Here is a 25,186-nt window from a genome sequence, read left to right as displayed (position 1 = left end):
TCTACTCTAGTAGAACCTAAGAGTAGTAATACTTATATTAGATAAAGTTAAAACTAATAGCTAGAAACTACTTTTCTATAATATAGGTAACTTAGTAACTATCTAAGTCTAGATACCTATAGGAACTATCTCTATTTATAACTACTATAACCTCTTAGAGCTAATAAGCTATAGATAAGAAGGGACTATCTCTATACTCTAAGAAGTACTATTATAAACTCTAGAGGATATAAAAGTAAGCTATATAGTAGTAGAAGACTTTAACCTCTACTACTTAAAATAGAGAGAAAATATAACCTAAACCTAATATACTATAGTAGATAAGCTTATTAAAACAATTATAGAGGCCTAACTATAGCTAGCTCTAGAGCTAGAGATAATTATATAGGAAAGATATATAGCTAGCTACTAAATACTAGACCTAGTCTTTATTAGCCTCTCTCTCTAAAACTTAATCTAAGAATATAAAGCTCTTCTAGAAGAGATATATAGCTCTAACTATATCCCTCTTAGAATAACTTTCTATATTAACTTCTAAGAGCTAAAAGGAAGAAGCTAGAGAAAGTAGTAGAAAGCTACTAACTAGAATAGAATCTAGGACCTTATAGCCTAAGATACTAACTAACTTAACTAACTTCTACTTAATATAAAGGAATACCTAGATATACTAGCCTATAGAATATAATTCTCTATCTAGAGAATTATAGAGAAAATAGTTCTAATAGCTAGACTATTAAGCTATATAAAGATAGTATAGACCTAGGAATATAAGGACGCTATAAAGCTAGTAAGAAAGAGAAGAAAAGAATAGAAGAACTATAAGATAGAATAGAGCTATAAGCTATACCTTAAGGTATTATATATAAGAAGTAAGGCTATAAGGAGAGAGTAGAACCTAGCTTAGAGGAGACTAATAAAAGAAGTTATAGAGGACTCTAAGAAAATCTAGAAAATAGCTAAATAGGCTAGAAAGAAAGCTAACTAAGAGTACTAGCTACTATACTTCCTAAGCCTAGCCGATATAGAATATAATAGAAATATAAATAAAAGGAAGGCTATAATCCTAGTAAGATACTTCTTCCTAGACCTAAGAGAGGTAGATTTAAGTAATATCTAATATACTTAACTACTACTCTAATTCTAGATAGAGGTTAGAGTTTAACTAAAGAAAGTAGAAGGAGTCCTTAGGAAACTACCTAGTAATAAGGCCCTAGGACCTAACTAAATACTAAACCTCTTACTAAAAGAGTATAGAGAATAACTTTCTCTAATTCTAGCTAAACTCTTTACTATATACCTAAGAATAGTATACTACTCTAAAGCCTTTAAGTACTCTATAATAGTAGTACTTAGGAAACTATAGAAGCTAGACTACTTAAAGCTAGGAGTATATAGGCCTATTACTCTACTTAATATAATAGTAAAGGTCCTAGAAGCTATAGTTACTAAGAGGATATCTAAGAAGACTAAAGAAAGGAAGCTTCTTCTAGAAGAATAAATAGATACTAGGCCTAGTAGGTCTACTACCTTAGTATTAGACCTTATTACTAAGTAAGTAAAAACTATCTAGGAAACTAAGCTAGGAGCTATAGTATCTATACTCTACCTCGATATCTTAGAGGTATTTAATAAGGTCTCCTACTAGAGGCTACTTTATAATATTAGAATAAAAGGCTTTCTAGACTATACTATTAGATTTATCTAATTATTCCTCTAAGATAGGACTACCTACCTAAGGCTTAGAGACTTTATAGACTAACTAAGGCTCTAAAATATAGGAATTCTCTAAGGCTCTACTCTATCTCTAATCCTCTTTCTTTTCTTTACTTCTACTCTACTTCTAATACTCTATAAAGAGACTACTTTAGTAATAGAGTTTATAGATAACTCTAATATCCTTATATATAGTATATTAATAGAGGATAACTATAGGTAACTTAAGAAGGCCTACTAGAAATATAAAGAATAGGTAAGAAGATATAGAGTAGAATTTATACTATAGAAATATTAGCTAATCTACTTTACTAGAAGTAGGAAGTATAACCTTAAAGCTATAGTCTAAATCTAGAGATTTAATAGAGAACTACTACTATTACTTAGACTCCTCGGAGTATAGGTAGATACTAAACTTAAATAGAGCCTATATATTAAATAAGTAGTAGAAAAGGGAGCCTACTAAATATAATTACTTCGGAGACTATATAAGTCTATATAGAGAGTATCCTTCTAAAAAGTAAAGTACCTCTATATAGTAGTAGTAAGACTAGCTATTACCTTTAGCTACTAAGTCTAGTCTAACCTAGAGAGTATATAAGGCTACTATAGGAACTTTACTAAATCTATTAAGAAGATCTAGAGAGAGGCTCTAAGGAATATTATAGGAGTATATAAGTTAGTTATAACTATAGTTCTAGAGAGAGAAGTATATATTACTCCTCTCTATTTATATACTTAGAACCTAGCTAGATAAGTATTTAAAAAGTAAGATACCTAACCTATATACTAGTATATTAAAGATAGGTATAGAGAGATTAAAAGATAAGTATAAGTAGAAAAGAGAGCTAGGTAACCTATACTACTAACCTAAACTAGATAGAAGGAAATTCTCTAGATAGTATAAGGCTAAGAAATAATAATATAAATATATCTAGATAGTAAGGTATAGTAAGCTAAATACTAGTAGGATAGAAAATAGAAAAGAAATAAAGAAGAAAGAAAAGTAAGAGTAGAAGAGGAATAACTACTAGTATAGAAAACTACTACCTCCTCTACTATTAGACTAACTCTATATAAAGGACTTACTAGACTAGAGAGTATAATAGTTATACTCTTAAGGATAGAGTATATTAGAATAAAGTAATATTTTACTAGAAGAAGAGTCCTAGGTTTTATACTAGACTATAAATATAGATAGAGTTATAAGATACTAAAATATATATATATATTCTACCTAAAATAGAATAAGAGAAGATACTAGCTATTCTAGATAGGAGTATCTATAAACTAGAAGAATCTAGCTAATATAAAGAGAGAGCTATATATAATAGTAAAGTAGCTTATCTAAGAAGAGGTCCTAGACTAATTCTTACTTATAAGAGAAGAAATATAGAAGGAAAAGAGAAGAGAGAAAAGGAAGAATAGAGCCTAGTAAGAGAAGGACTTACTAGATACCTAGTATTATCCGAAGGAAAATAGAGGCGAAGGAAGCGGCTATATAGGCTATAAATAAAAGAATATACGAGAGTTTTTCGAAGGCTTTTTCCTTAACCGAAAACTATAGAGCGTACTACTTACTCTAGTTAAAAGAGGTAGACCGGTATATAAGAATTATCTATCTATCTATATTTCTCTATATTTAAAGAGTAAGAAAGAAGAACTATAAGAGCTATCTATTAATCTACTAAGCTACTTAATAATATATTATATAGTATTCTTACTCGAATCTAGTTCTATATAACTTAGACTATAGATCTATAGTAGAATCTATATAGAGTAGAGAGACTATATATACTATAGACTATATCGGATTTTAGCTTCTTAATAGCTAATCTTCTATTCTACTACTAGATACTTCTTACTTCTATAAACTATTATAGTTAGATAGAGTACTAGTATAATTAGTAATATACTCTATAACTAGGAAATTATTAACTATAAGTATAACTAATATATTTTCTTCTCGATTACTAATCTTTAGCTTACTTTCTCTTACTTACTTACTTATAGTTATTTATTAATTATATTTCTACTATAATATAGCTCTTATTTATTCTTATCTCGACTTCTTTTCTAGAAACTACTTTAGCTAATTAAGGCTTTACTAAGAAAGAAATAGGCTAGAATCTTAGAATATTACTTATCCGATAAAGTATAGATTAGCTTAAAAGAAATAATACTATAATATACTCTCTAGCTTAACTAAAGAGTATTTCTTATATAATATAGCTAACTAATTAATTACTTCGAGGTAGTACTCTACTAATACTAATTATACTAGATCTAAGAATAGGAATACTTACTACGATAATTACTTTTATAATAAATTATACTTAGATAGTATATATTATACTATTATATATAAGACGAAAGCTAGATAGCGTACTCTATACTAATAATATAATAGCCTAAACCTAGTAAGGAGTATTACGATTATATTATATTATAGGATCTATATCTTTTACTTACCTAGTATACTAATATAAGTAAAGGAATATAAGAACTATATTATTTAGATCTAACTATATTACTAGAGTAAGATAGGACTATAGTAGGAAATCTATTATATCTAGAACTATAGTAGTAACGAAAAGTATAAGAAAGATTAGAAGAACTTATATAAGAGTAGAAACTAGATAACGAGATACTATCGATAGTATTTATATATCCTAATAGATCTAATATAACGCTAAGTCGGCGTATTAGGAAGTTCTATAGTTATAATTATAGTATATATAGATAAGGATTATCGAATTCGCTCGCCTATCTTCGCTTTATATTTATATATAGCTTTAACCGAATCTTATATACTATAGCTAACTCTTATAGTATATAATAAGCTATTACTAGACGGCGATCGCGCTAAATTTATAGAATTAATAGAGCGCTAAGTAAGAGTTAATATCGATCTTATAATTAGATCTTAAAGTTCTTATATATAGAAGAAGGGAACTAGTTACTAAGACTATAACTTTATATCTCGGTATTTAAGATATCTCGTTAAGCCTAACGAGAGTAAGATCGCTTATCTTTATACTACTATAGTATACTAGAGTAACCTAAATATATAGAGGAATCGATTTATAGCGTTACTAGTCTTCTACTACTAATATCCTAATAGCTAGTTCTTTTTCGAAATATATTATAGGCTAGTTACTACCTAGCGTAGGAGCTATACGTATCGATTATCGGCTCTAGTATTAAGTAGCTAGAACTAAGACCTCATTTCCTTTCAAAGGTTCGACTCTCTTCCGCTTCTACCTTAGGGTCGTGTTCCATCGACTCTTCCCAATCTATTTGTCTAGGCGAGACGTTCCGCCGCCGACCGCAGCAGCACCTGATATCGCTAAAGAACAAACCAGCAACGGGCAACTGTAAGCCCGCGGCTAGCAGACCCGTCAGAGATATTCCTGTCCAAACCATGCCAAAATAAGATGCCGGGTCTTGATAGTTCAGGATTAACACGACGATGACTGTGTTTGGCAAAGCCGAAAGTCCTAACACGGACTTAGTGCAGGACTCTCGCAGCAATGGGATCAATACGTACCATGACACAGAAGCCCGAGGCCAGATATGGCTTCCGCAGTCAACCTGCGACTATGTTGAACGCTCGTACGGCCCCGTACTGTGAACTTTCGTAGAAGCAGCACGACTCCTGTAATGGCCATGAGGCCGTCGGACAGGCTGGCCATCACGATTGCGTAGTACACAGCATGGTTACTGACGATCACGGCCGTCGAGCTCACTACTGCCAGCCAGACCAAGAAGAAGATCACACCAGTCCATTTGCGAATAATTCTAGGCGGTGCGAGAACCCTGATCCCGATCAGGAACTCAATGGCGACATGTTGTGTGAAAAAGATCAACTTGCTCGAGTTCAAATCAATGTCCGAAAGGAAATGTACTGAGAGCAACAGAAATGTGATCGCGAACGTGATGCACAAGTAATGAAGATCCATCATACGTGTTGTCGAAAATCCCACAAGACCCGAGAAGAGTCCCCAGAATAAGAGCTGCTGGAAGAGACCTTGGAAGGAGATCACAAAATATGAGTTAAAGAGTGCCAGAGGACCACCTTGAAGCAAGTACTTGTTCGGCGTCTGTAGGACAGGAGGAAATAGCCGTGGATATTCTGGATCTGTTATCGCAATGTCTGATGTACGATTCTGAGTCAGCTGGTTAACGCAAGTGAAGGTTGTCGTATTGCTACTTACGATTCATCGTCGAGATTGCGTTCCCCATCTTGTTCAGAGCGAGAAGGCAGCCTCGTCGGGAGCTTCGTTATTGTCGGAGTGTCTGCTGTCTGGCCAGAATTGGTAATTTGTTCAGTCAGCTGAAATGTGAAAGGCATGCGTCAAACGAATTTTAGTTGTTGGGCCAAGACTAACAGTCTAATTATAGTACTCGAGTGGTCGAACTGATCTTCAGCCTGTGAGAAGAACAACCATGTCTGCCGGCCATCCCTGATGACATGGCCAAGCTTTATCAGCTGTCCTACCCCAGGAGTGAATGTGGCGTTTCATCAGCAAGCGCACGTTCTTGTCGTTGGTGAATGCCGAGACGCGATTGTGCCTCGAGCAGGGGTGGGCATGGCAGATGTGCTTGGAGTAGCTTATTAGGTGAGTAATCATTTTGTTACTTCATCTTCACACGTTTGCCATACGCACCCAGCATTTCAGTCTCTGCCCTAATAGCACGATCTGCGGTGACAAGAAGTCGCATCATTGAAGGGAGGGGCAACCATGTCAGTCGAGACTATTTTTACGGTCTTGTGTCTCGGCACTGTGAGCCGTATACCAGGTTTCAGGTGATAACAACATCCTCTTCGTAAGCGCTAAGTACATTTGAGGGTCAAACTTCAACTAAGCCAGGAGTCGAAGTCATGATGAAGGATCCGTTAAATGTGACACCAGCCCGATTTGGTTGCATCGCATGGGTGAATACGATTCCTCAGTCTCGACGCCTGCATGAGTGAACAACTGAGCTCAGCTTTGCGTCAAGAAAATGTACATGCCGAAATGCACCTAGTCAAGGCTCGTAACAACATGTGCGATCACAATCCTGTCTTCCGCATCGTAGGTTCGAAGGCAGGCTGATCTATACTTCTGACACGAGCTTGTCGTGGTATCCTTTGGGACGGAACAGTTCGGGTCCAGACCTTTCGAGACAGCTCTGGGGTCAAACGAACAGGTTCATTCCAGTTCATTCTCCAAAATGAGGCAGCTGTGCGACTGTGCTTCTGAACTCGCAGACTCAGCTGACCATGTGTTGGAACGAGGAACTCATATGCCCTGGCCCTCGAGCCGGCAACAGTCTTACCTGCACAGATTTATGGCTGCCCGATTTAGCACTTCCCTCGCCTTGTGTCATGTGAGAAAAGTCCCAACGATCGACTGTAACCGATGAGCTCAGCACTATTTGGCACATATCATCTCTTTGCCCTAGGTCACTGTACGCATCCTTCTCGAGCTGGATCCCTCACCAGTGGAATCTCGACAGCGAACTTCAAAAGATTTATCATTCTCTGAACATGTCAACTTACTCCAACGAGTCGGATTCAGTTCGCGGTCAATGTCAAAGCAGACAAGAGTATCAGCACTCTGATCTGTCGACCTGTTGCTCCGACGAGCTTTCAGCGGACCATGAATTCGCGCCTGTGGCAATTACGAAGCGCGATCTAGATCGTCCAGACTCGAAATACCTGACGATCGAGCCTGAGTATAATTTGCTGCTACCTTCTCAAACCGCGGCACGCAGCGCCACCCAGGTACCGGTGGCGAGAGCTCCGCTCGACATCTGTCGACTGGTTCATTTTCACTACCGCACTTTCAGAATTACCGGTTCTCTGAAGAATCCAAGATGGACATGGAAGAGAGCGCTGATAGAGGTTTTGGCAGTCCGAAAATCTTTCCCTGTTGTTAGGGACAATCGAGGTGCTCTCCTGGCTATGACAGCATGGTTTCATGTGCTCTGCAATATTGATGACGAGATCGAGCGACTGGACAGTGAAAGGACGAGAGCGATACTGGCATGTTCGATCTCGATGCTGCGAGACGCTAGTCCAGACCAGGAAGAGTACAACCATGACACGGCGGCGCCGGTTCATGCTGCGGCAAAGATCAATGTGTGCACTAGCGAGTCTCAAGACCCTAGCCGTGACCGGATCATCGCTCTCTCGCAGAGTCTTATCGAACAGTGCCAATCGCACTTGCCTGGGCACGCTCTATCTAGAGTTCTCTCCGACATCATCGACGTATTGGACGCATTGAGTCTGGAGTCTGAGATCCGCGACAGCCTCGTGGCTCCTTCCACCGCAGAGTATCTCAGTCTCAGAGTCCGAACGATCGGAATCTCACCATTCTTCACGATTCTGGAGACAGGTCTACTGGACCATGATCGCAAAGAGTTTCAAGACCTCGGCCAGCGTGTGCCGTGCAATGTGACAGATGAAAGTCCTCAGGACTACGACATCAACAATATCGACACTTCTGCTTTCTGGACCTCGCAACACCACGTACAATTTCGTGGCTACGTCAATCGCATCATCGGGCTACAGAACGACATCGTTGGACTACCCAAAGACTTGGAGAACAACGAGATGATGAATGTCATCTTACTGCTCGCCGATCATGGCAGCAACCTTAAAAATGGCGACGAACGCGTACAGACAGCGCGATCCTTAGCTGTGGCCATGCACAACACTGCGGTGCAAGAGGCGATGACTCTGTGGGCAAGTGTAAAGGCATCTTATTGCTCGCATGCGGCTACAGTATACGTGGACTCATTACTAGCATTTACACTCACGCACTTCAAGTGGGCGAAACGTACAAATCGATATCAGCCGAAGCATAGACTCATCTCAGACATCGTTGTGGGTGCCACTGAGCGCACGGCAAAGGTGATGACCAAATTCAGAGCGATAAGGAACAACAAGAAGCAAGAAACAGGCGTCCATACAATAACGTAGCAGGCCATAGGCGATGGGTGATAAAAATACTGGAAAGACTGCCTGCATCGTGAAATGTCACTACATCAACGAAGGCTGACGGAAAAGGCAAATACGCGACTGCGTTGTCTCGAAGCACATGCTCGAGACCAAAGCTCTTTTGGAAGTGGCCAAATGAAGTTCCAACAGGCAAAGGCACAAGGGCACGCTGACCTGCAGTCCATCGGACCGGAGACATATTCGAGCGACCTAAAGCTTCGGGCCAGCCAAAAATCGCCTTAAATAAGAAACACGACAAGAAACTGCACTTTTAAGCATAACAAACTGCGCGATTTTAAGACTAAGTTTGCGCAATCCCTAGTAAGTTTCGAAGTAACGAACTATCTTCGACTATTAGCTATACTTCTGTTTACGTAGGATACGGTATAGGTATATGTCGCTATCGCTATTCCGATACTAGTTCTCGAAGTCGACGACGAAAAGGCAGCCTAAGGCCGATGCCTCGGCGTTACGTAATAGAGTTAGTATTTACAAAAGTAACTTTGTCGACCTATATAGCGTTGCAAAGGACGACAAGAAAGGCAGGGTTACGACGAGGATTCGAGCGACAAAGAGGTTAGTTTGTCGTTGCGTTTCGTTGTTAGAGGCTTTTTAGGCTGGCCCGAAGCTTTAGGTCGCTCGAATATCTAGCTTCCTTAGAGTTTGAATTTGCCGTTGCACTTCAACTGACACTCTTTCACCGCACGGCAGAGTTTGTATTCCCAATCTGGTGACCCAGAATGGCGTGGTACTTTGGTGTATGAGCCGACAGCAGCACGATAATGAAGTGCAAGGTAAGAGCGCTCCTGACAGCAGTAGAGCTACTGCGGGCTCCATGCTCTCAAGAACGACATGCCGGCATGTGCCAATGTCATCGACCAAATGGAGCGGCATTCCGGAAACCTGGGCACAGGAATGCCCGAGGCTGATTCAAGCGACTGACAGCGAGACGCGTTCGCCGGGACAGGAGGGCTATCTTGCAAGCCTTCTATCGATCCGAACTCTTGTCGTCATCCCATCACTAGGGGAGCTCGAATGATGCAAAATCTCGTGATGTGTCGTCACACTGTCTCAAGCTTCACTCCGCTCAGGAAGAAACTTCCAGGGCGTCTAGTATGAAGATGGAGCACTCGCGGAGTAGTGTACAACACTGAAGCGGCCTATTGCAGTGTAGTTGGGAGGGAGCCAAGGAACAGCTCGTTTCTCGATAGCTTACATAAGGTAGGTCTCTGAGATCGTGGAGGCTCCAAAGGTGGATCAAGGTCGTACAGACGTGGATGATCATGGTTACTGCAACAATAGGTCCATCTTTGATGATGCTCTGACGATTTATCGTACTGAGAACGCGCATCGGAATCTCTGTCGTGGACTATGAACCGCATGCGCTCTTGACAATTCCATACGGCCTCGCAAACACGAAGATTTGCGGGTCAGATCTCCAGGTCGGTGAGTCGAATCTGGGCCGACCAGGCCTTTCACATCTACCAGACCAGCTGCCAGAACCTACCATCGGTTGGGACGTGGCCTCAAGCAGGGCGGCGGTGTCGAAAGAGACTGGCTGTCGCGCGATGGGCTTGTGTCACAGGTGTAAATTGTTTAACAAGGCTTTCAATTTGCTTTCAATTTGCTTTCAATTTGCAATATGTCGCTTGTTGCTCGCTCAGGTGAGTCAGTAGCGTTCCAAAATTTGTTGCGAGGGCAGTGGCACGTGCGAGGGTCTGGATACTACGCGTCTTCTTTCTCTTCTAAGCTTCTACCTTTTTCCTCATCCTGCGCATCCGATCTTCTTCCGCACATCAGTCGTTCTGCAGTAGTGATATCTTCCTACGCATCCAGCCATGGAGTCGACATCGGCACCTATTGCCACATCCGCTGGAGGCAGGAGCACAGCGCCAAAGCAGACATCTAGCCACAACATTGCCGGACAGTCGTGGATACCTGGTCAAAGACCGCCAAAGCACAACCACACCTGCAAGGGCGAGGGAGGAGAAGTCTGCGAAAAGGCTCACATCAAAGCTCGAATTAAATTTCACGCTCTGGCAGAGAGAGGCACTGTATTCCCTCCTGATGATGGCCAGTTCAACCAGCGCCAAAAATTCACTCTGAAACAGGTGCACAACAGAAGCATTCTACTGTACGTCGTGCTTGAAGATGACATGGCAGTGCACCATACAGTCAAGTCCAGAGCAGCATATTCAACAATCGCTGAGGTCTGGCACGAGGCACATCCCACCTTGATGCTCAAGAATAGGTGGTTCTTTCATCCCTGTCAATATCGCGCTTCGCGTTATCCACATCATGATCCAGAGAATCACCTCGACGACCTCGTAGAAGACCACATCAGCCTTTGCAACTGGTTCCAATCTGATGAATGTCGCGTTTGGCAAGAGAACAGTTGGCGTAGATTTGGGTTCCAACCTCGTCTGGATGACATACTCATGCCGACCGTACGGGCCATACTGATGCTCTACTGGCCACACATCATTCAAGAAGAAGACGGCCACGGACTGGCAGCGCTGGTCCTTACTGGCGATGATGCTCATCTCTTGTCAGGGCCAACCTCTTTCGCAAGCATTTCGAACCAGAAGATCCCTGGATATATGGGAAGCGAGCAGATCGCGTACACTTCACTCTCTACTGCGGTAAAATTTCTCTCTGACCTCGACCGAAGGGAAATTTCTGCAGATCCCACACTTCGGGCCCGAATCGCTCTACGCGCAGAAAAGTGCCGCCGAGAGAATATTGATTTGCCAGAACAGCACGCATTGCCAGAGCCTGAACCAGAAGTGGAACCTGGACCCCCTCAAATACATCTTCCAGAAGCACAAGCGGATCTTGTGGAGCCACTCTCGAACCAGGAAACCGCAGCTCTGGGCGCTCGAGCACGATTGTAGCTTGGCGTCTGATTTGCCTCAAATGTCGGGCGAGAATCGAAGACCTTCTTCGACTGCAAGACCATGGACTCGTGTATTTTCAGTCGAGCAAAAAGGCTTGCACATGGAGGATCGACAACGCTGGGATTCTACAGGCGAATGCTGCATTCACCTACTTCTCTGCACGTAATCGGGGCCCCGAGCCAGGAGTTTGCTCCGAGCACGCCCCAGGATCCTGGTCAGGAGCAAGACTTGCCACTTCCACACGTGGGTACCACATGTGAAAGATCTAGATCGTGCAGTACAAAGCCTCATTGGCTCATTTTCATCGTTCGATGACGAGATTCGTGTCCCGTCTGCCGTGTGGCAATCTTCGGGCTTTGGTTGAGGGGAGCCAGCAGCTTGCCGATACTCGCCTAAAAATCCGACATCCAATCGGTAGGAATGATCTGTAACACTCGACGCGCACTTTATATTGGGCATTCGGTCACGATCACAAATTGTTATCGTTGGCCTACGACATGATCATGCAAGGAGACTGCAGGCTACATAGCGTTGACAATGCCATCGGTCAATATCACGGCATGGACAGCATACTTCTGCGCTCTGATCTTTCCGTCTCGCAAAATCGGCTAATCTACCGTCACGCTGAGATTCATCCTGTATCCCATCACTAACAATTATGACACAACCATGGCCGACGGCGAGGGCAGTCGTGTCCGAGAATAACATGCAATCAACTGGGTTCAACTTTGACTTTCCAGATCCCCTGACAGTAGTCAAACCGCGGTCAACAGATGAGCAGCGCGAAAGTGGCTGGTATGGTAGAGAGCTCTACTCAAAAGCGAGGGCCAATTCGGATGGACATCAGCACCAGTCTCATGGCCCGTTTGAGCTGCAAGCCAACGACAAAGCAACTGACGAGCAGACGAAGCGTGTATCTCCCACGGAGAGTGCGATTCGAGTGGACAGCGCGCGTGCGTCAGCGACCCCCAGCGGAGATTCATCTGAGCCCTCCTCTGCACGCTCACAAGACCCGACAAATGGGAGTGTCGTGTCTTTACCACCTCTTCCCGATGGGTCGTCCCAGGCCTATAGTGCCTATTCTGCATTACGAAAGACGCTAGAACCTGGGGCCAGCCCGAGGATGATGCAAGACATCTTGAGCAGGGAGACATTTCTGGATGCATTGGATAACCCACCAGCAAAATATCGTTTGCGCGAGTTCACAAAAGTTCTGATAGGTTCCAAGCACATGTCATTCCTGGACCAGGTAGGGCAGGCTGGCAATCGTGTCTTGGTCAATGCTGATGGGGTGCGCAGGTTCAACAACATCGCAAGATCATGGAGGAATCATACTCGGCCATCGCCAGCATTGATGAACGATATCTCAACACCACGCCTCCCGCACGTGTCGTTCTCCCACCTCAGATGAACAACGAATTGCGTACCAACGTCGGGACCGTACTGCGAGAGACTCAGCCAGGTATGAAGAATATGTTCAATGAAGCGGAGAACACGGTGCAAGAAACCATTTACACGCAATCTTATCCACACTTTGTCCGTTTGCAAATGACGCTGGGAGCATCGGAAGCATTGAGCGGTGATCGTCACAGGTTCCAGGGACTAGGTGACTGTTTCTGCCTAACAAAACCAAGGTGAGCATCATGACGGACTCAATTGGAAACCACGCACTAAGTATGGGTCTAGTCAAGTCGATAATCCCATTGTGTATGCCTCGGATGGATTCGTTGCAGTGACCGGGTATCAACGCAAAGACATCATTCCTCGAAATTGTAGGTTCCTACAAGGAAGAGACACAGATGCATCATCAGTAGATCGGATCCGTCATTGCATCCGCACTCAAAAGGAATCAGTCGAGTTCCTGCTCAACTATCGGAAAAATGGCGAGCCCTTCTGGAACCTACTCTACACAGGTATGCATCGTCTCATTGCGTACAAAGCACACTCAACTCTAACAGCACATGCAGCCCCTCTACTAGATTCCCGTGGACAGGTGGCATTCTACATCGGCGGCCAAGTCAACTGCTCGAGCACGATACAAGATAAAGCGGGCATCATGAAAATCCTAGCAATCTCGCCGGATCACCAGTCCGAGCAGGAACGAGAGCAAACGAGTGAACGTACCAAAAACGAGAGTCCGGCCTCAGAACTCGCACGAAGGGTCGAGCACCTCAAATCGCTACGCTATCGAGAGAAAGCTGAAGTTGCTCCCGAACCAGGACTTGAAAGGAGCTTGGTCGCGCGGAATCAGGACATAGCGTTGACAGATCGAATTGAGAACTTCTACAATGCATACTCGAAGGTAAGCCCATTACGCAGTGGAGTATCAAAGTCATTTTGACAGTATTGGATGCTAATTCATGGCCGAGCAGTACCTCGTCATCGGCTACCCAAGCATGACGATCCAATTCTCTTCCGCAGGAATCTCCTCCGTCCTCCTACCCTCCAACAGCAACGCCATGACCGCCGATCGAGCCCCACGACCAAACCAATACACTTCACGACACGTCTTCAACTTCCTCAAAGACAATATGAAAAAGCGCGAGAAGACTGACTGGACGTCGAAAGTTCGGAGTTCGTTGAAGAAGGGGAATCCTATCTCGGTAGCGTTACACTTGCAGACGAAACGATCAGTGGTATATCGAGGTGATGAGAAATTCATGACGCATTGGACGCCTTTAAAAGATGTTCAAGGAAAGACAGAGTGGGTTGTGTTGTGTTTGGCGTTGGTTGGAGGCGGTCAAGCCTGAGTGCAAATCGCAGGACACGTGGCAAGGAAAGCCAGGTGCGGAAGAGTGAGAGTGAAAGTAAGGGCTTTTATTCGTCTATTCTACAACGATCATCGTCTATCGTCTTGGATGCAACGATGCAGATGTGCGCTGTGATCTATGGTCCCTAGAGACTTGCAAAGCTCGTTCATGCGGCTGTATGCATCGCTCGACCCTGGCATGACCTGCGCAGGGACTTTGTAGGCCGTCCCATGCAATTTCGAGTGACTTCTGCCCTGAGAGTCCTTGGGGCCGCGGTCAGGTATGTAGAGGCCGTCGTGCGCCATTTGTCAAGTAAACACGCCGATTACCAGGTCATGTCTGTCGGGTAGCGGCTCCTATGCACCCAGCACCAATCTCCCGAATGATCTTAGCTTCGAGCGGCATTTTGCCTAAGACAGATCATTTTAAGGCTCGCAAATAGCCTGCTTGGACGAGTCCATCTTGCCTGTGTCATTTGTGACCACGTTTCCCGATTCGGTCAACTTCTTCTCCAGCCAAGTCTTCAATCTAACATTTCCTCTGACCTCGAGCTTCTTAGCTCGCTGCGCAAGAGCAACGAACTCCATGAGACTTGGATTCATCTCGAATGAGGTCCGCCGTTCGACAGAAGCGGGATCCTCGTATAGACACATCTGAGGAAAGACAGTGGCTGGCCGCTGCAGCACCAGCGTCTTCGGAGCTAGATCGGGAAACAAGATAACAAAACCATGGGCTTTCCTAAATGATGGATCAAGTTCACAGAGGCAGTGAAGGTCGATCTGCATGTGATCGATCATTTGTCTTACTTCCCGCCCCACAATACCCAGTGCTTTCTGAAGCTCTTCTAGAGAGGGAAAGTGGAAGAGGTTGTTGCGGTAGAAAATTGGCAGCGTTTCAGAGCAGATCTGCTTGGACACCCGCAGAATAGAGAGGACCTCGCGCATCTTCGGTAGGCATACCAGCTCGTATTTGCGTTTCTCGAAAGCTTCCCACACTGCAAGAGGCGAATCTCGCTGTCTCGGTGTGAGCACGAGACCTACAAATCCATCCGGGAATGACGATGAAATACATAGCCCGCGCTTCGGATAGATAAGCAGCATCTTGTAGACCTTCTCGCGCAACTCTGCGGGCAATCCCATGAAGTCAAAGGTTCCCAGGCGCTCAGGCTCCAATTGATGTCGCAAATATATGCGGGCGGCTGGCAAGAAGATCTTCACCAACGTTGAGGCGTCCTCATAACCTGAGTGAAACGAGTCGATGTATTTGCGACGTACTGGCAGCTCAGAATCGCGCAGCGCATCGTAGAAGTCATCGATGGGCGAGTCAAATCCTTCGTCCAGTCCGTCGTCACACGTCTTTTCGACTATGTACGTCAAGGAGTCAATTGCCAGATTGCAATAATAAGAGAACCTTCGAAGAATGTTGGAGTGTATCTCGGTTTCAGACATCTGCTCCTTCCCCATGATCACGAAGACAATCACGATGAGTTCGCCCGTTGTGAACGGTGGCTTCGTATCGGCATTGCGCCATGGCTCGATCAACGCGGCGACTTCATCGCGCAGTGGTGTCGGCTCCGGCGTGGGCACATACTCCAGTCTTTCAGAGAGATCGGTGGTGGCTGTACCGGTATCTAGTACTTCGGCCGACATTGCCAGCAGCGTCGAGTTCTGAGCTCAGGGGCGTCGTAGATGCAGCGGATAGCGTTTGAAGGAGTTGTCGTGAGCGTGTCAGGAGTCTGGTGGTGGCGAAAATCGTATCGTCGGCTTGAAGAGCACCTTGGCGCCTTGGGCAATGAATGTGCGCGAGTGTTCGCGACAAGGGGTAAGTTGAGTGAAAGTCCGTTCGAGCGCTGCAGCACCTCGTGCAGGAATTGGTGTACAGGCGCAAGATGAGTGGTGAAGGTGAAAAGAGTTGTGTCAGAATGACCGAAATTACGAGACCTCAAACGCCTCAGGCAGCAGACAGCAAACAGCAACAACATTCTCCACTTCACATGCATACGCAAAATAAAAAAAAATCGATCAGACTTGACCTGAGGCAAAACCTGAGCGACATATGCGCATGGTGGATTTCGACCTCGAGCCCACGAAATGCACTGCGGAAGCATTTCGAATCGTCTCTGCATCTCTCAAACTGGATGTAGCGGAGGTTTGTCCTCGCAGATAGACCGCCTGGTCGCAACGTGCACTGCCGCGGATGTTTGGACTGCATAGCGTGGGCATTCCTTGAGACGTCCACTGTATTTCGACAGCCTTCCATGACTCACGCTTCGAGACGGCTGTCCGCCGCGGCCACTGAGGCGATGATTTGCATTCGAAGCATGTCTTGCTGCCTTCCTCTGCCACGTTCAGATTGGACCAAGTACCAACTTTGGCCGTCCGATGCTTCTTCGCCACTCTACGCGCCTCTCCCTATTCTCTCACGTAGCCACGGCACCAGAAACCCATCGCCTACGACTTCGGGGTTTTTCGTGCGCCGCGCAAGGGAGATGATGCCATCCAGCGCCTTGATGTAACGGAGCTTGTACATTTCCATTGGTCGACGAGATGCGGCAGAGCCGTACTCGTGGCCAATGTCGCCGCAATATGTCCAGAACTCGGTATTGCGTGGCACCATCAACACAAGCTTCTTCAGAGACAGCTCGCAGAGCAAAAGCTCGAGACCTTGCAATGGGTACCTCTCCAGGCACAGATCACGATGCTCCATAACGATGCGAAGGCTCTTGATCTGCTGCAAAGTGTCGCACGACAACATCTGAAGTTTGCTAAGCAGCAGATCGAGTGAGCCAATCTGGAAGGCGTTGCGGCCATAAAATACGGGAAGAGCCTCGTTTCGGATCTGCTTCGAGATGCATAAGATCGCTAGAGTTTTCGCCAGACTTTCGACTTCAATGTAGTTCCCTCGAACATCCCACTTCTCGTAGTCCGCAAAGTTCTCGTCACTCGTAGAGTATACACCCACTCGAGTTTCCGTGAGGTTTCGCGCTCGATCCTTCTCGTCTACCGTCAACCCAGGCTCAGGGTATACCATGAGCATCTTATAGATCTTCTCGCGAAGCTCTGGGGCGAGACCCATGAAGTCGAAGGTACCTTGTCTTGGCTGCAGCTCGAGTCTGTCACGCAGGTAAAGACGGGCAGCAGAGGGACGGACTTCGAAGTCCGTACTGCAAAACTCGACGTGGCCTTGCAGGGTATAGTCCTGAAGGTCGCCGATACAGCATGGATGATCGAAGTGCTTTACGGCCTCGAAAAACCCCGGGACGACGTGCTGGAGCCTGTCTTCGAAGTGGTCTGCCTCAGCCGCGATCTGATTATTGTATGCGCGTACCGATTGGCGGAGGTAGTACTTGTATGTTTCGAGAACAAAGAGGTGCATTTCACTGAGACCTTGGCCTCTCTCGTTGTTGAGAACCAGCATGATGACGACCAGTTCCCCAGCAGTAAAAGGCGGTCGCTCCGAGCTCTCCCGCCAGGGCTCGATCAGTGCCAGTACCTCTTCTTTCAAGGGACGGAGAGGAGGAGTGGGTTGATACAGCAGACGCGTCAAGCGTGGTTGCGATGTGGGTGTTGAGTCTGGGGCGGAGCCGAGTGCGCTTGCCGTAGCACCAGGAACAGTGCGCCCGTCAACGGCCATCGTATCGAGCTTGTAGAATGCGGGGCGTCGATGAAAGAGCGACTCGAAAGTGCAATGTTGCTGATTGTCGCAGTGGCTGGTGACTCGCAAGCCTCGGTATCGAGTGTCGTCGTGATGATGTGAGTCGCTTCGTAGACACACGAGGTGGGAAAGCGAGGACGGGAAGGCGAGGAATGTTTCACGTTAGTGCCTTGGAGTCGAGAGAATGCGGTCGAAGCCCAAAAGGTGCGCTGACTGCTGACTGGAGAGACAAAGCTGCAAGAGGTGCCTAGCGACTTCCACAATCGGCGGACATGAGCCACACGCCGAAGTGAACGAGTGACGTATGCTCCGACTGACGCAGTTCGTGGACAGGTGGCAAGTGAGGGCCTATGCAGCGAGCACATGCTAGACAACATGAGTTCCACGCTCTGACAATTGCCGACCAGCCATCAAGATCCTCAAGTTCCTGGGGTCATCGACCTCCTGAGCTTATGAATACTGCCAGACTAGACTAGTTTGAAAATTGTCTTCCATTGGGCTGCGAGAGAGGGCTTGGCTTTCTGTGCTGGAAAGGCTATTCGGCCATCGCACGTGCAGCATAACCTCAAAACGGGTAGTCCTGACGCACTAGTCTGGAGCTGGCGTCTCTCAAAGTGGCAATGGGCAAGTCCCCAATTCGCTTCCTCGTGCGGTTCACCTTCTTGAAAGAGCGTGTTAGATCCATATCGTCCGAGTGGACTGCCTGCAAAGCGGGCAGCTCATGAGGCCGCGACTCCTCCTTCTGACAGATCAGATGCTGCAGCAGACGCCGGATGCGGGATTCTTTCTGCCTCTACGAGTCCGGCTGCGCACAAGATCGCCGGAACTGATCAAGTCCCCACTCAAACCCATATTGACGCCAACGTTCAGGCGATTCCCATCTGCCACAATCTTTGACTTCCATGCCCGAGATGTTCGCGCCCGATTCAGCGGTTTTCTCATCCATTACGACCTCAAACCTGTCGACAAGCCCATAGACTATTCCTTGGTTGCAGACTATCGCGACAAAATTGCGAAGTTGGTCGGCAGTCCTGAGTCGGCGATGGAAATTGGTTACAGAATCCATCCGGTGCGTTCTCGGGTCCAAGTCGGGGGCAGATGGAACGATAGTCAGCTTGTCAATATACATTGGCTCCGCCAGCGGTTTGTCAATGTCCATGCGAGGCCCACAGTGTAGCAACACATTGAGAGATTGAAAGAGCTCGCTGACAACTGGCACAGGGCCACCATCGCCAAAGAAGCTACTGGTCCGACCTCCTTCTGTCCGGAAATTGACGATCATGTGCTTGACCTTTCGTGGATTGCAATCTATTCTGCGCCAGAAGAAAGATCCTAGATAATCTTGAGATCGTCGCTCGATGTCGCAAATGTAGAGGCCATCGATGGTCTTGCTCATGTATGCTTCGAGCTCAGCGTGGATCGACTTGCAGGTAAGGAGCAAGCTAAACCAAGGAATTGCAAGCTTGGTCTGTTCGTCTCTCCTTGGTCTTGACCAAGATCCTTGGCTTCCATAGCCTCGATCCCAACCTTCAAGGATCTTCAGTCGACATCGGTGTTGAGGACTGCATCGTAAATGGCAAGTCGAAGCTCAGCCGGGATACCGGGTAGGCTTGCCTCCTGCGAAGCTGTCATCCTCGATGCAGGCAAATGTGAATGGAGGACCGCACGGTAACAAGTCGCGTGGCAGGGCAGGTGAACGTGGCATCGAGATTTAAGAGCTGAGATTGAAGAGTAGAAATGGGCACAGGTGGGAGAGCAGCAGGCAATAATTCTTTGGCATTGCGGACTGTGTCACCGTGTCACCAAGCGGGGAACTTACTGGTGTAGCAGTTGGCCTTGATCTGTGACCGCTTTCAGGCAACTTGCGCAACGTAAGACAGCGAGAAGGCGCGGTGCTGTGTGCAATCAGGAAGTTGGAGGTACGACTCTCATGCAGTGTACGGTGAAGGTGAAGGAGTTGTCGAGGTGAGGTGAGCCGGGGCGAGGAAGTTGGCCGGGGTCTTGGCTTTGCTTGGCTGCAAGTGAGACCACCGGCCCGGAACCACGCCCGAAAGATCTTCCATCTCTTCTTCATCAACATGAAAATGTAAGAATTATTATCGATTGCCACCATGGCAGCTGAACCAAAGAGCAAGTCCGAGAAAGCAATCAAATCTCACGCTCCAGAAGTCCAAGATGTTCGTCCGCAGTCATGGGCTGATCCAGGAACCTGGTCGGCTTCAACAAAATGGATGCCAGCATATATCGCCGTGGCAGCAGTCGCCATCGCACTTCTCTACGTACGATTCTTGCGACCGTCAGGGCTAGACACTTCCACCTTTGATGATTGTATTGCGACATTCGATTACAGCTTCCGCATCAATGCTGCCTTGTCCCAAGCACACGAACAGGCCACGCACAGCTGGGAAATCGGCTATGCCCATGAAGCGACAATGCAGATCTTCAATCCGGAGAGATCTGTGTTCGGCTCAGATCCGTTTCCTGGAGGCGAGCTTCCTACTCTTGGTCTGCGATTAGATGAAGCCTCTCTGTATGCCCAGCCCAGGATTCGAACACATGACAAATCGCTATTTGATGAAGAGAGTGGCGCTGTGTCTGATCCTGCTGCACTCGGTATGGCAGCTTTGATGCTTGGTCGGAGATCGTGGAACAGTAAAGCGTATCGAGAAGCTGCTGAAAGGCAGAAAGATCTGCTGCTAAGACAAGCACCACGATACGTCAACGGGGCGATCAGCCATCGCTGGGAGAACGCCGAGCTGTGGTCAGATGCGCCGGCAATGTTTCCGCCTTTTCTGGCATATTATGGAGTGGCTACGAACGACACAGACCTTGTGCATGAGGCTGTGGTGCAGATTGGCCTTCATAGAGATGTGCTGCGAAGCGATGATGGTCTGTGGAAGCATATCATCGGCTCACCAGATGATTCGGACGAAGGCTATTGGAGTAGCGGTAATGCTTGGACATCATATGGTATGACGAGACTGAGGGCAACGATCAGTGCATGGTCGCACAACAATGCCACTCTTGCAGACGATCAGAGAAAGTTGGATTCCTGGATCAAAGAGCTCCTTGACGCTGTGATCTCCAGCGACGATCACGAATCTGGACTATTACGAAACTACTTGCAGGATAAGGACTATGATGGCGAGACCTCTGGTACTTCGCTCCTGGCTGCGACTACTTATCGCATGGCGATATTGAACCCGGAAGTCTTTGGTCAACGCAAATATCTTGATTGGGCGAACGCGAAGCGACATGCCGTGGTTTCACGCGTTGACGAGGACGGTATTGCGAGTCCGGCTGCCAACCCATTGGACCACAAATCAAAAGTGCCTGTGGACATTAGCCCAGAAGGTCAAAACTCACTCCTTCTGCTCGGCGCGGCTTGGCGGGATTGCGTCTGCAACGGACTTTGCATGGAGATGTACGTGGAGGAGCATGGATTGGTAGGTACTTCCGTTGATCAGCCTTTCGATTGATGATGCTGACTACTATGATAGACATCGCAGTCAGAATTGACGCCCAAGACAGTCGCGGGTCCGGCTTGGAAAGAGCTATGGCAGCGCGTTCACAAATATTTTCAGCCCATGTAATCGAACCTTTCCGCATATGAAGCAGAATATCACATATATAGAAGACAGTAGAGTCTTTCGACATTACCTAAGAGCTGTGCGCAGGCGCGACATGTTCAGAAAGTTTGACTGAGGCAAGAGCCGAGCTTGGTGCCTCAGGCATCAAGTGAATATACTGCACATTTTCACATCGATGTCGAACATCGCTGGACCAGATCACAGGCCAGAAAACCATGGGGAATAAAAGCCTCTCGTAGCTTAGAATCAAGTGCGATACACGTCACACTTGCCTATAATCCCACTGAAGTGTTGCTTAGTCGGGGGTTAAGCAAAACAAGAGGAATGTCGAAGAATCGCACCGTTCGCGTACGTTCGACTGTACTCCATGATCCTTAGCATTTTCCGTAACGAATAATACGCTTGAAGTGTGTGAGAGCTTCCTACTTGGCCGGGACGACCCGGAGTAAGGTCCCTTCACATCCGAATTTCGACCAAAATGGTATTTTCCCGCCCTCCCTCACACAACAACACTTCCTTCACGTCTTGAGGTATATTAAAGCAGCAAAAGAACGGGCTCAACTCGGAATTGAACCAAGGACCTCTTGCAGAACGGAGCAGTGAGCTACCCAAAGCAAGAATCATACCACTAGACCATTGAGCCGTAGTTACAAGCGTACAGCGCCTGTGATGGATGAGGGAGGTCATCCTGAAACCATTATGACATGACCCAAACTTCTGCTAAGGCCAGGAAGCTCCCCGATTACTGCCAGGTCGTGTCTCGCTCGTTGAGTTGAAAGCAAACCCTGATCGTAAGAGCTGCCAAGAAATCGTCGAAAAATCTCAAGGCCTCTGTCATGGTGGGAAAAGCTAGTTGAGCCGTAGTCACAAATCTTCCATTGATACAGAAATGCCTGGCTCCAATGCCGTGACATCGCGGAGAGCTGCTGACACATGCAGATCAAGTTCTTATGCAAATGGGTCCCAGGTGGCGAAGAGCCTCTCCGATCGTCGTCCGATGACCTCACCAGTACCCGAGCGGCAGAGCTCTATTACTTGTGCAACCTCTGATGCGTCGGACCTCTGTCAGCGATATACTGGGATTAGCAGCAGAAGCTCACATAATCCGTTGCAGAACAAGAACGAATACTCTCAAGATGGGCTTACCACAACGACCAGACGAATCCATCTCCTCCGAGACCCCATCAACCACCACAAAAGCCTCCTCCCTCCCTCCCGAAGCCCTCGCCCTAGCAACCCAACTCTTCGACCACGCTCGTACAGGCCAGACCGCGATTCTCTCGCAGTACATCACGCACGGCATACCCGTAAACCTGACCAATGACAAAGGCGACAGCCTTCTCATGCTAGCAGCCTACCATGGACACCTCGAGACTGTCCAGATGCTCGTTGAAAAAGGCGCAAATATTGATGCTCTGAACGATCGAGGGCAGAGTATTGTGGCAGGAGCTGTGTTCAAAGGTTACGATGATGTCGTGAAGTATCTGGCCGAGCAAGATGCGGATCTGGCCAACGGACAACCCTGCGCGATTGACACGGCACGTATGTTCAAGAAAGAGGAGCTGCTAAGGTTCTTTGGGTTCGAAGAATGATGAGATTGAAGGATTTGAGGGATAGAGGAAGAGGAATATGATCATAACGCGCCCTCTCAAGCCATGCAAGGGATCAGCCAGAGGATTAAGCTTGACATAATGCTGCAGCAGAACAAGTACTGCCTGAACCATCTTTTCAGCTCTCGTGGAGACTGCTGGCGATATAATTGCAAAGAGGGCTAATGAAAGAGGAGGGCGCAGTGGGCAAAAGCAACACTTATTGAAAGGGAATGAAAAAGATGAAAGGACAGTCGTGAAGAGCTTAGAGATATGTGAGTAAAGATGGAGGGCTTCTGGAAAATCCAGAAAGTGTGCTGAGTAGTAGCACTGGTGGCAGCACGAATGTTGACCTGGCACGCTGAGCAAGCCGAGAATACGTGGAGTAGTCGCACATTCCTCTGTCTCGACGACGCAGATACAGCAGCTCAGTAGTGCCTGTAGACCGGGCATTCTCAACATTGGTCCACTTTGTGAACATTCGCGAAAACACCGAGAGCCAGGCGACGGTTCCACAGAGCTTTTGTTGGCAGGTGGGTGGCTCCCAGATCCGTTACGCACTCGAACGCCGTGGCGGTCGGACTCGACAACGTCTTCGGGCCAGAAAAGGACTTGTGTTAGGGCGGGAAGACTTGTATTTCTACGAGTGGCTCGCGTGCTCGGATCATTGGGCCAGAAGAGTCGTCACTTGACATTCTTGTCGCAGTAAGTATGCAGGCGGTCTCTTGTCCCCGTCGGGCTGCCTTCAGTGCGCACGAAGCCAAGCTGAAGTAGCCACATCAAAGCCGGTGCAAGGAGCCGAGTAGCCGGAAATGCAGAGCTCGAGACGGCTTCTGGTCTGCCTTTTCGTGATTTGCGATCGAAACAGATTATATCGTGGTCCCTGTCGTCTTTCCTCGAGCATTCCCACCTCCGAGGTTTTGTTCGTCAGACCGGCATTCGTTCAGAGACGGTGGCATTCCGTTCCCGTCAGTATGCAGTGTCACTTCTTACCCTTCTTCCTCCCACCATCCTTGCCCGTGCCCTCTTCAACAACGAAGCCGCCTTTCACGACCGCATCCCTCGCGGCCTGATTGATCAGTCTGAATCGATCCGGGCCCAATTTAACGCCTCCATACCACCTACTCACAACAACCATGACATTCCACAATCCCATTAATTCCAACAAATGCAGCAATCTTCCACCTGCGGCATCCTCTCCATCATCATCACAGTCCTGAAATTGCACTCCGTTCTCGCCACGTATCCGCCAGGCTGTGATATTATGTGTAGCTTTGGCGACCTTCTTGTCCGTAGCAAGTAGATGGGCCAAATATGATTTTGCCTCGTCGACACTTGAGACTTGCGCCGCACGAGCCAGGAAGACGGACTTCTTCTCTGTGACAACATCCGACTCGGCCCAGGGTGGCGGGTTTCCAAGTTCTTCTATAGGCTGAAAATGAGTGGGGAAGTCAGAAGCTATGTTCTCATCCGGGTACTCGTGGTGGGAGGGCTGACCGTTCGCTTCAGTAGCTTGTTGTTCCGCGTCCTTTGAGCTGGAGTCCAAGCCGAGCTGCTGAAGTCTCTGGGTCGATTCTTCAATGAGGTCAAATATGCAGGGTGCACCAGGCGTGTATATTTCTGCCAAGATAGAGCGGACGAGGTCGACGATGGCAGTGCCTTGACCTTTAGCCGTATCGTGGCCAACATGTTGGGTGCCAAGAAGTGATGGCGGCGCATCAGGATAATCCGATGGGAAGTCTATCCGCAAGGAGATGTCGGGCTGAGATGGGATAGTCAAGGCATATAGATTGGGCGCTTCTTCGAGAGACGTGATGGTTTTTTCGCCGTAGATGGCATTGATGGAGTTGACTTCATCGAGCAGTTCTTCTGACATGGCGGGTGCGCTATTATGAACAGATCGGAATTGGATCCATAGTCTTGTCAATATTAAAATTCTTTCTCACGAGCGCGCCAGTTATGAAAGTATCTACATGTATGTAGAGCTTCCGGAAGGAAGTGCGAA

At 46.9% G+C, this 25,186-nt stretch overlaps 10 protein-coding genes and 1 non-coding gene across 11 annotated transcripts; 5 read left to right on the top strand and 6 right to left on the bottom strand.

Moving 5' to 3' along the window:
* Positions 1 to 5,263: 5,263 nt before the first annotated feature.
* Positions 5,264 to 5,937, bottom strand: RHO25_011393 (uncharacterized protein; the record flags this gene model as incomplete). Its single annotated transcript, XM_065603404.1, has 2 exons — positions 5,264 to 5,869; positions 5,931 to 5,937. Coding segments are annotated over 2 exons (613 nt in total), but the record flags the coding sequence as incomplete, so codon positions are not given.
* Positions 5,938 to 7,246: 1,309 nt separating this feature from the next.
* RHO25_011392 (uncharacterized protein) lies at positions 7,247 to 8,683 on the top strand (the record flags this gene model as incomplete). Its single annotated transcript, XM_023601765.2, has 1 exon — positions 7,247 to 8,683. The coding sequence occupies one exon, from the start codon at positions 7,247 to 7,249 to the stop codon at positions 8,681 to 8,683; it is 1,437 nt and encodes a 478-aa protein (XP_023451598.2).
* A 1,856-nt stretch (positions 8,684 to 10,539) lies between these two features.
* On the top strand, positions 10,540 to 11,595 carry RHO25_011391 (uncharacterized protein; the record flags this gene model as incomplete). Its single annotated transcript, XM_023601766.2, has 1 exon — positions 10,540 to 11,595. The coding sequence occupies one exon, from the start codon at positions 10,540 to 10,542 to the stop codon at positions 11,593 to 11,595; it is 1,056 nt and encodes a 351-aa protein (XP_023451600.1).
* A 661-nt stretch (positions 11,596 to 12,256) lies between these two features.
* Positions 12,257 to 14,348, top strand: RHO25_011390 (uncharacterized protein; the record flags this gene model as incomplete). Its single annotated transcript, XM_023601767.2, has 6 exons — positions 12,257 to 12,847; positions 12,898 to 13,232; positions 13,285 to 13,370; positions 13,413 to 13,511; positions 13,566 to 13,900; positions 13,971 to 14,348. 6 exons carry the CDS (start codon positions 12,257 to 12,259, stop codon positions 14,346 to 14,348), a joined length of 1,824 nt encoding a protein of 607 aa, XP_023451599.1.
* A 425-nt stretch (positions 14,349 to 14,773) lies between these two features.
* On the bottom strand, positions 14,774 to 15,997 carry RHO25_011389 (uncharacterized protein; the record flags this gene model as incomplete). The annotated part of the gene is made up of 1 exon (XM_023601768.1): positions 14,774 to 15,997. The coding sequence occupies one exon, from the start codon at positions 15,995 to 15,997 to the stop codon at positions 14,774 to 14,776; it is 1,224 nt and encodes a 407-aa protein (XP_023450853.1).
* A 748-nt stretch (positions 15,998 to 16,745) lies between these two features.
* RHO25_011388 (uncharacterized protein) lies at positions 16,746 to 17,981 on the bottom strand (the record flags this gene model as incomplete). Its single annotated transcript, XM_023601769.1, has 1 exon — positions 16,746 to 17,981. The coding sequence occupies one exon, from the start codon at positions 17,979 to 17,981 to the stop codon at positions 16,746 to 16,748; it is 1,236 nt and encodes a 411-aa protein (XP_023450854.1).
* An 814-nt stretch (positions 17,982 to 18,795) lies between these two features.
* Positions 18,796 to 19,398, bottom strand: RHO25_011387 (uncharacterized protein; the record flags this gene model as incomplete). Its single annotated transcript, XM_065603403.1, has 1 exon — positions 18,796 to 19,398. The coding sequence occupies one exon, from the start codon at positions 19,396 to 19,398 to the stop codon at positions 18,796 to 18,798; it is 603 nt and encodes a 200-aa protein (XP_065459475.1).
* A 715-nt stretch (positions 19,399 to 20,113) lies between these two features.
* On the top strand, positions 20,114 to 21,595 carry RHO25_011386 (uncharacterized protein; the record flags this gene model as incomplete). The annotated part of the gene is made up of 2 exons (XM_023601770.2): positions 20,114 to 21,448; positions 21,503 to 21,595. 2 exons carry the CDS (start codon positions 20,114 to 20,116, stop codon positions 21,593 to 21,595), a joined length of 1,428 nt encoding a protein of 475 aa, XP_023450851.1.
* Positions 21,596 to 22,145: 550 nt separating this feature from the next.
* Positions 22,146 to 22,235, bottom strand: RHO25_011385. The gene has a single exon. It is a non-coding gene; the product is annotated as a tRNA-Pro (tRNA).
* Positions 22,236 to 22,728: 493 nt separating this feature from the next.
* On the top strand, positions 22,729 to 23,184 carry RHO25_011384 (uncharacterized protein; the record flags this gene model as incomplete). Its single annotated transcript, XM_023601771.2, has 1 exon — positions 22,729 to 23,184. The coding sequence occupies one exon, from the start codon at positions 22,729 to 22,731 to the stop codon at positions 23,182 to 23,184; it is 456 nt and encodes a 151-aa protein (XP_023450852.2).
* Positions 23,185 to 24,163: 979 nt separating this feature from the next.
* On the bottom strand, positions 24,164 to 25,057 carry RHO25_011383 (uncharacterized protein; the record flags this gene model as incomplete). Its single annotated transcript, XM_023601772.2, has 1 exon — positions 24,164 to 25,057. The coding sequence occupies one exon, from the start codon at positions 25,055 to 25,057 to the stop codon at positions 24,164 to 24,166; it is 894 nt and encodes a 297-aa protein (XP_023450850.1).
* Positions 25,058 to 25,186: the final 129 nt, after the last annotated feature.

This window comes from Cercospora beticola, chromosome 7 (assembly GCF_033473495.1).
Source record: "Cercospora beticola chromosome 7, complete sequence".
NCBI classification, from domain to species: Eukaryota; Fungi; Ascomycota; class Dothideomycetes; order Mycosphaerellales; family Mycosphaerellaceae; genus Cercospora; species Cercospora beticola.
The sequence above is the reverse complement of the archived record's forward strand: the minus strand, read 5'-3'. Positions and strand labels throughout refer to the sequence as shown.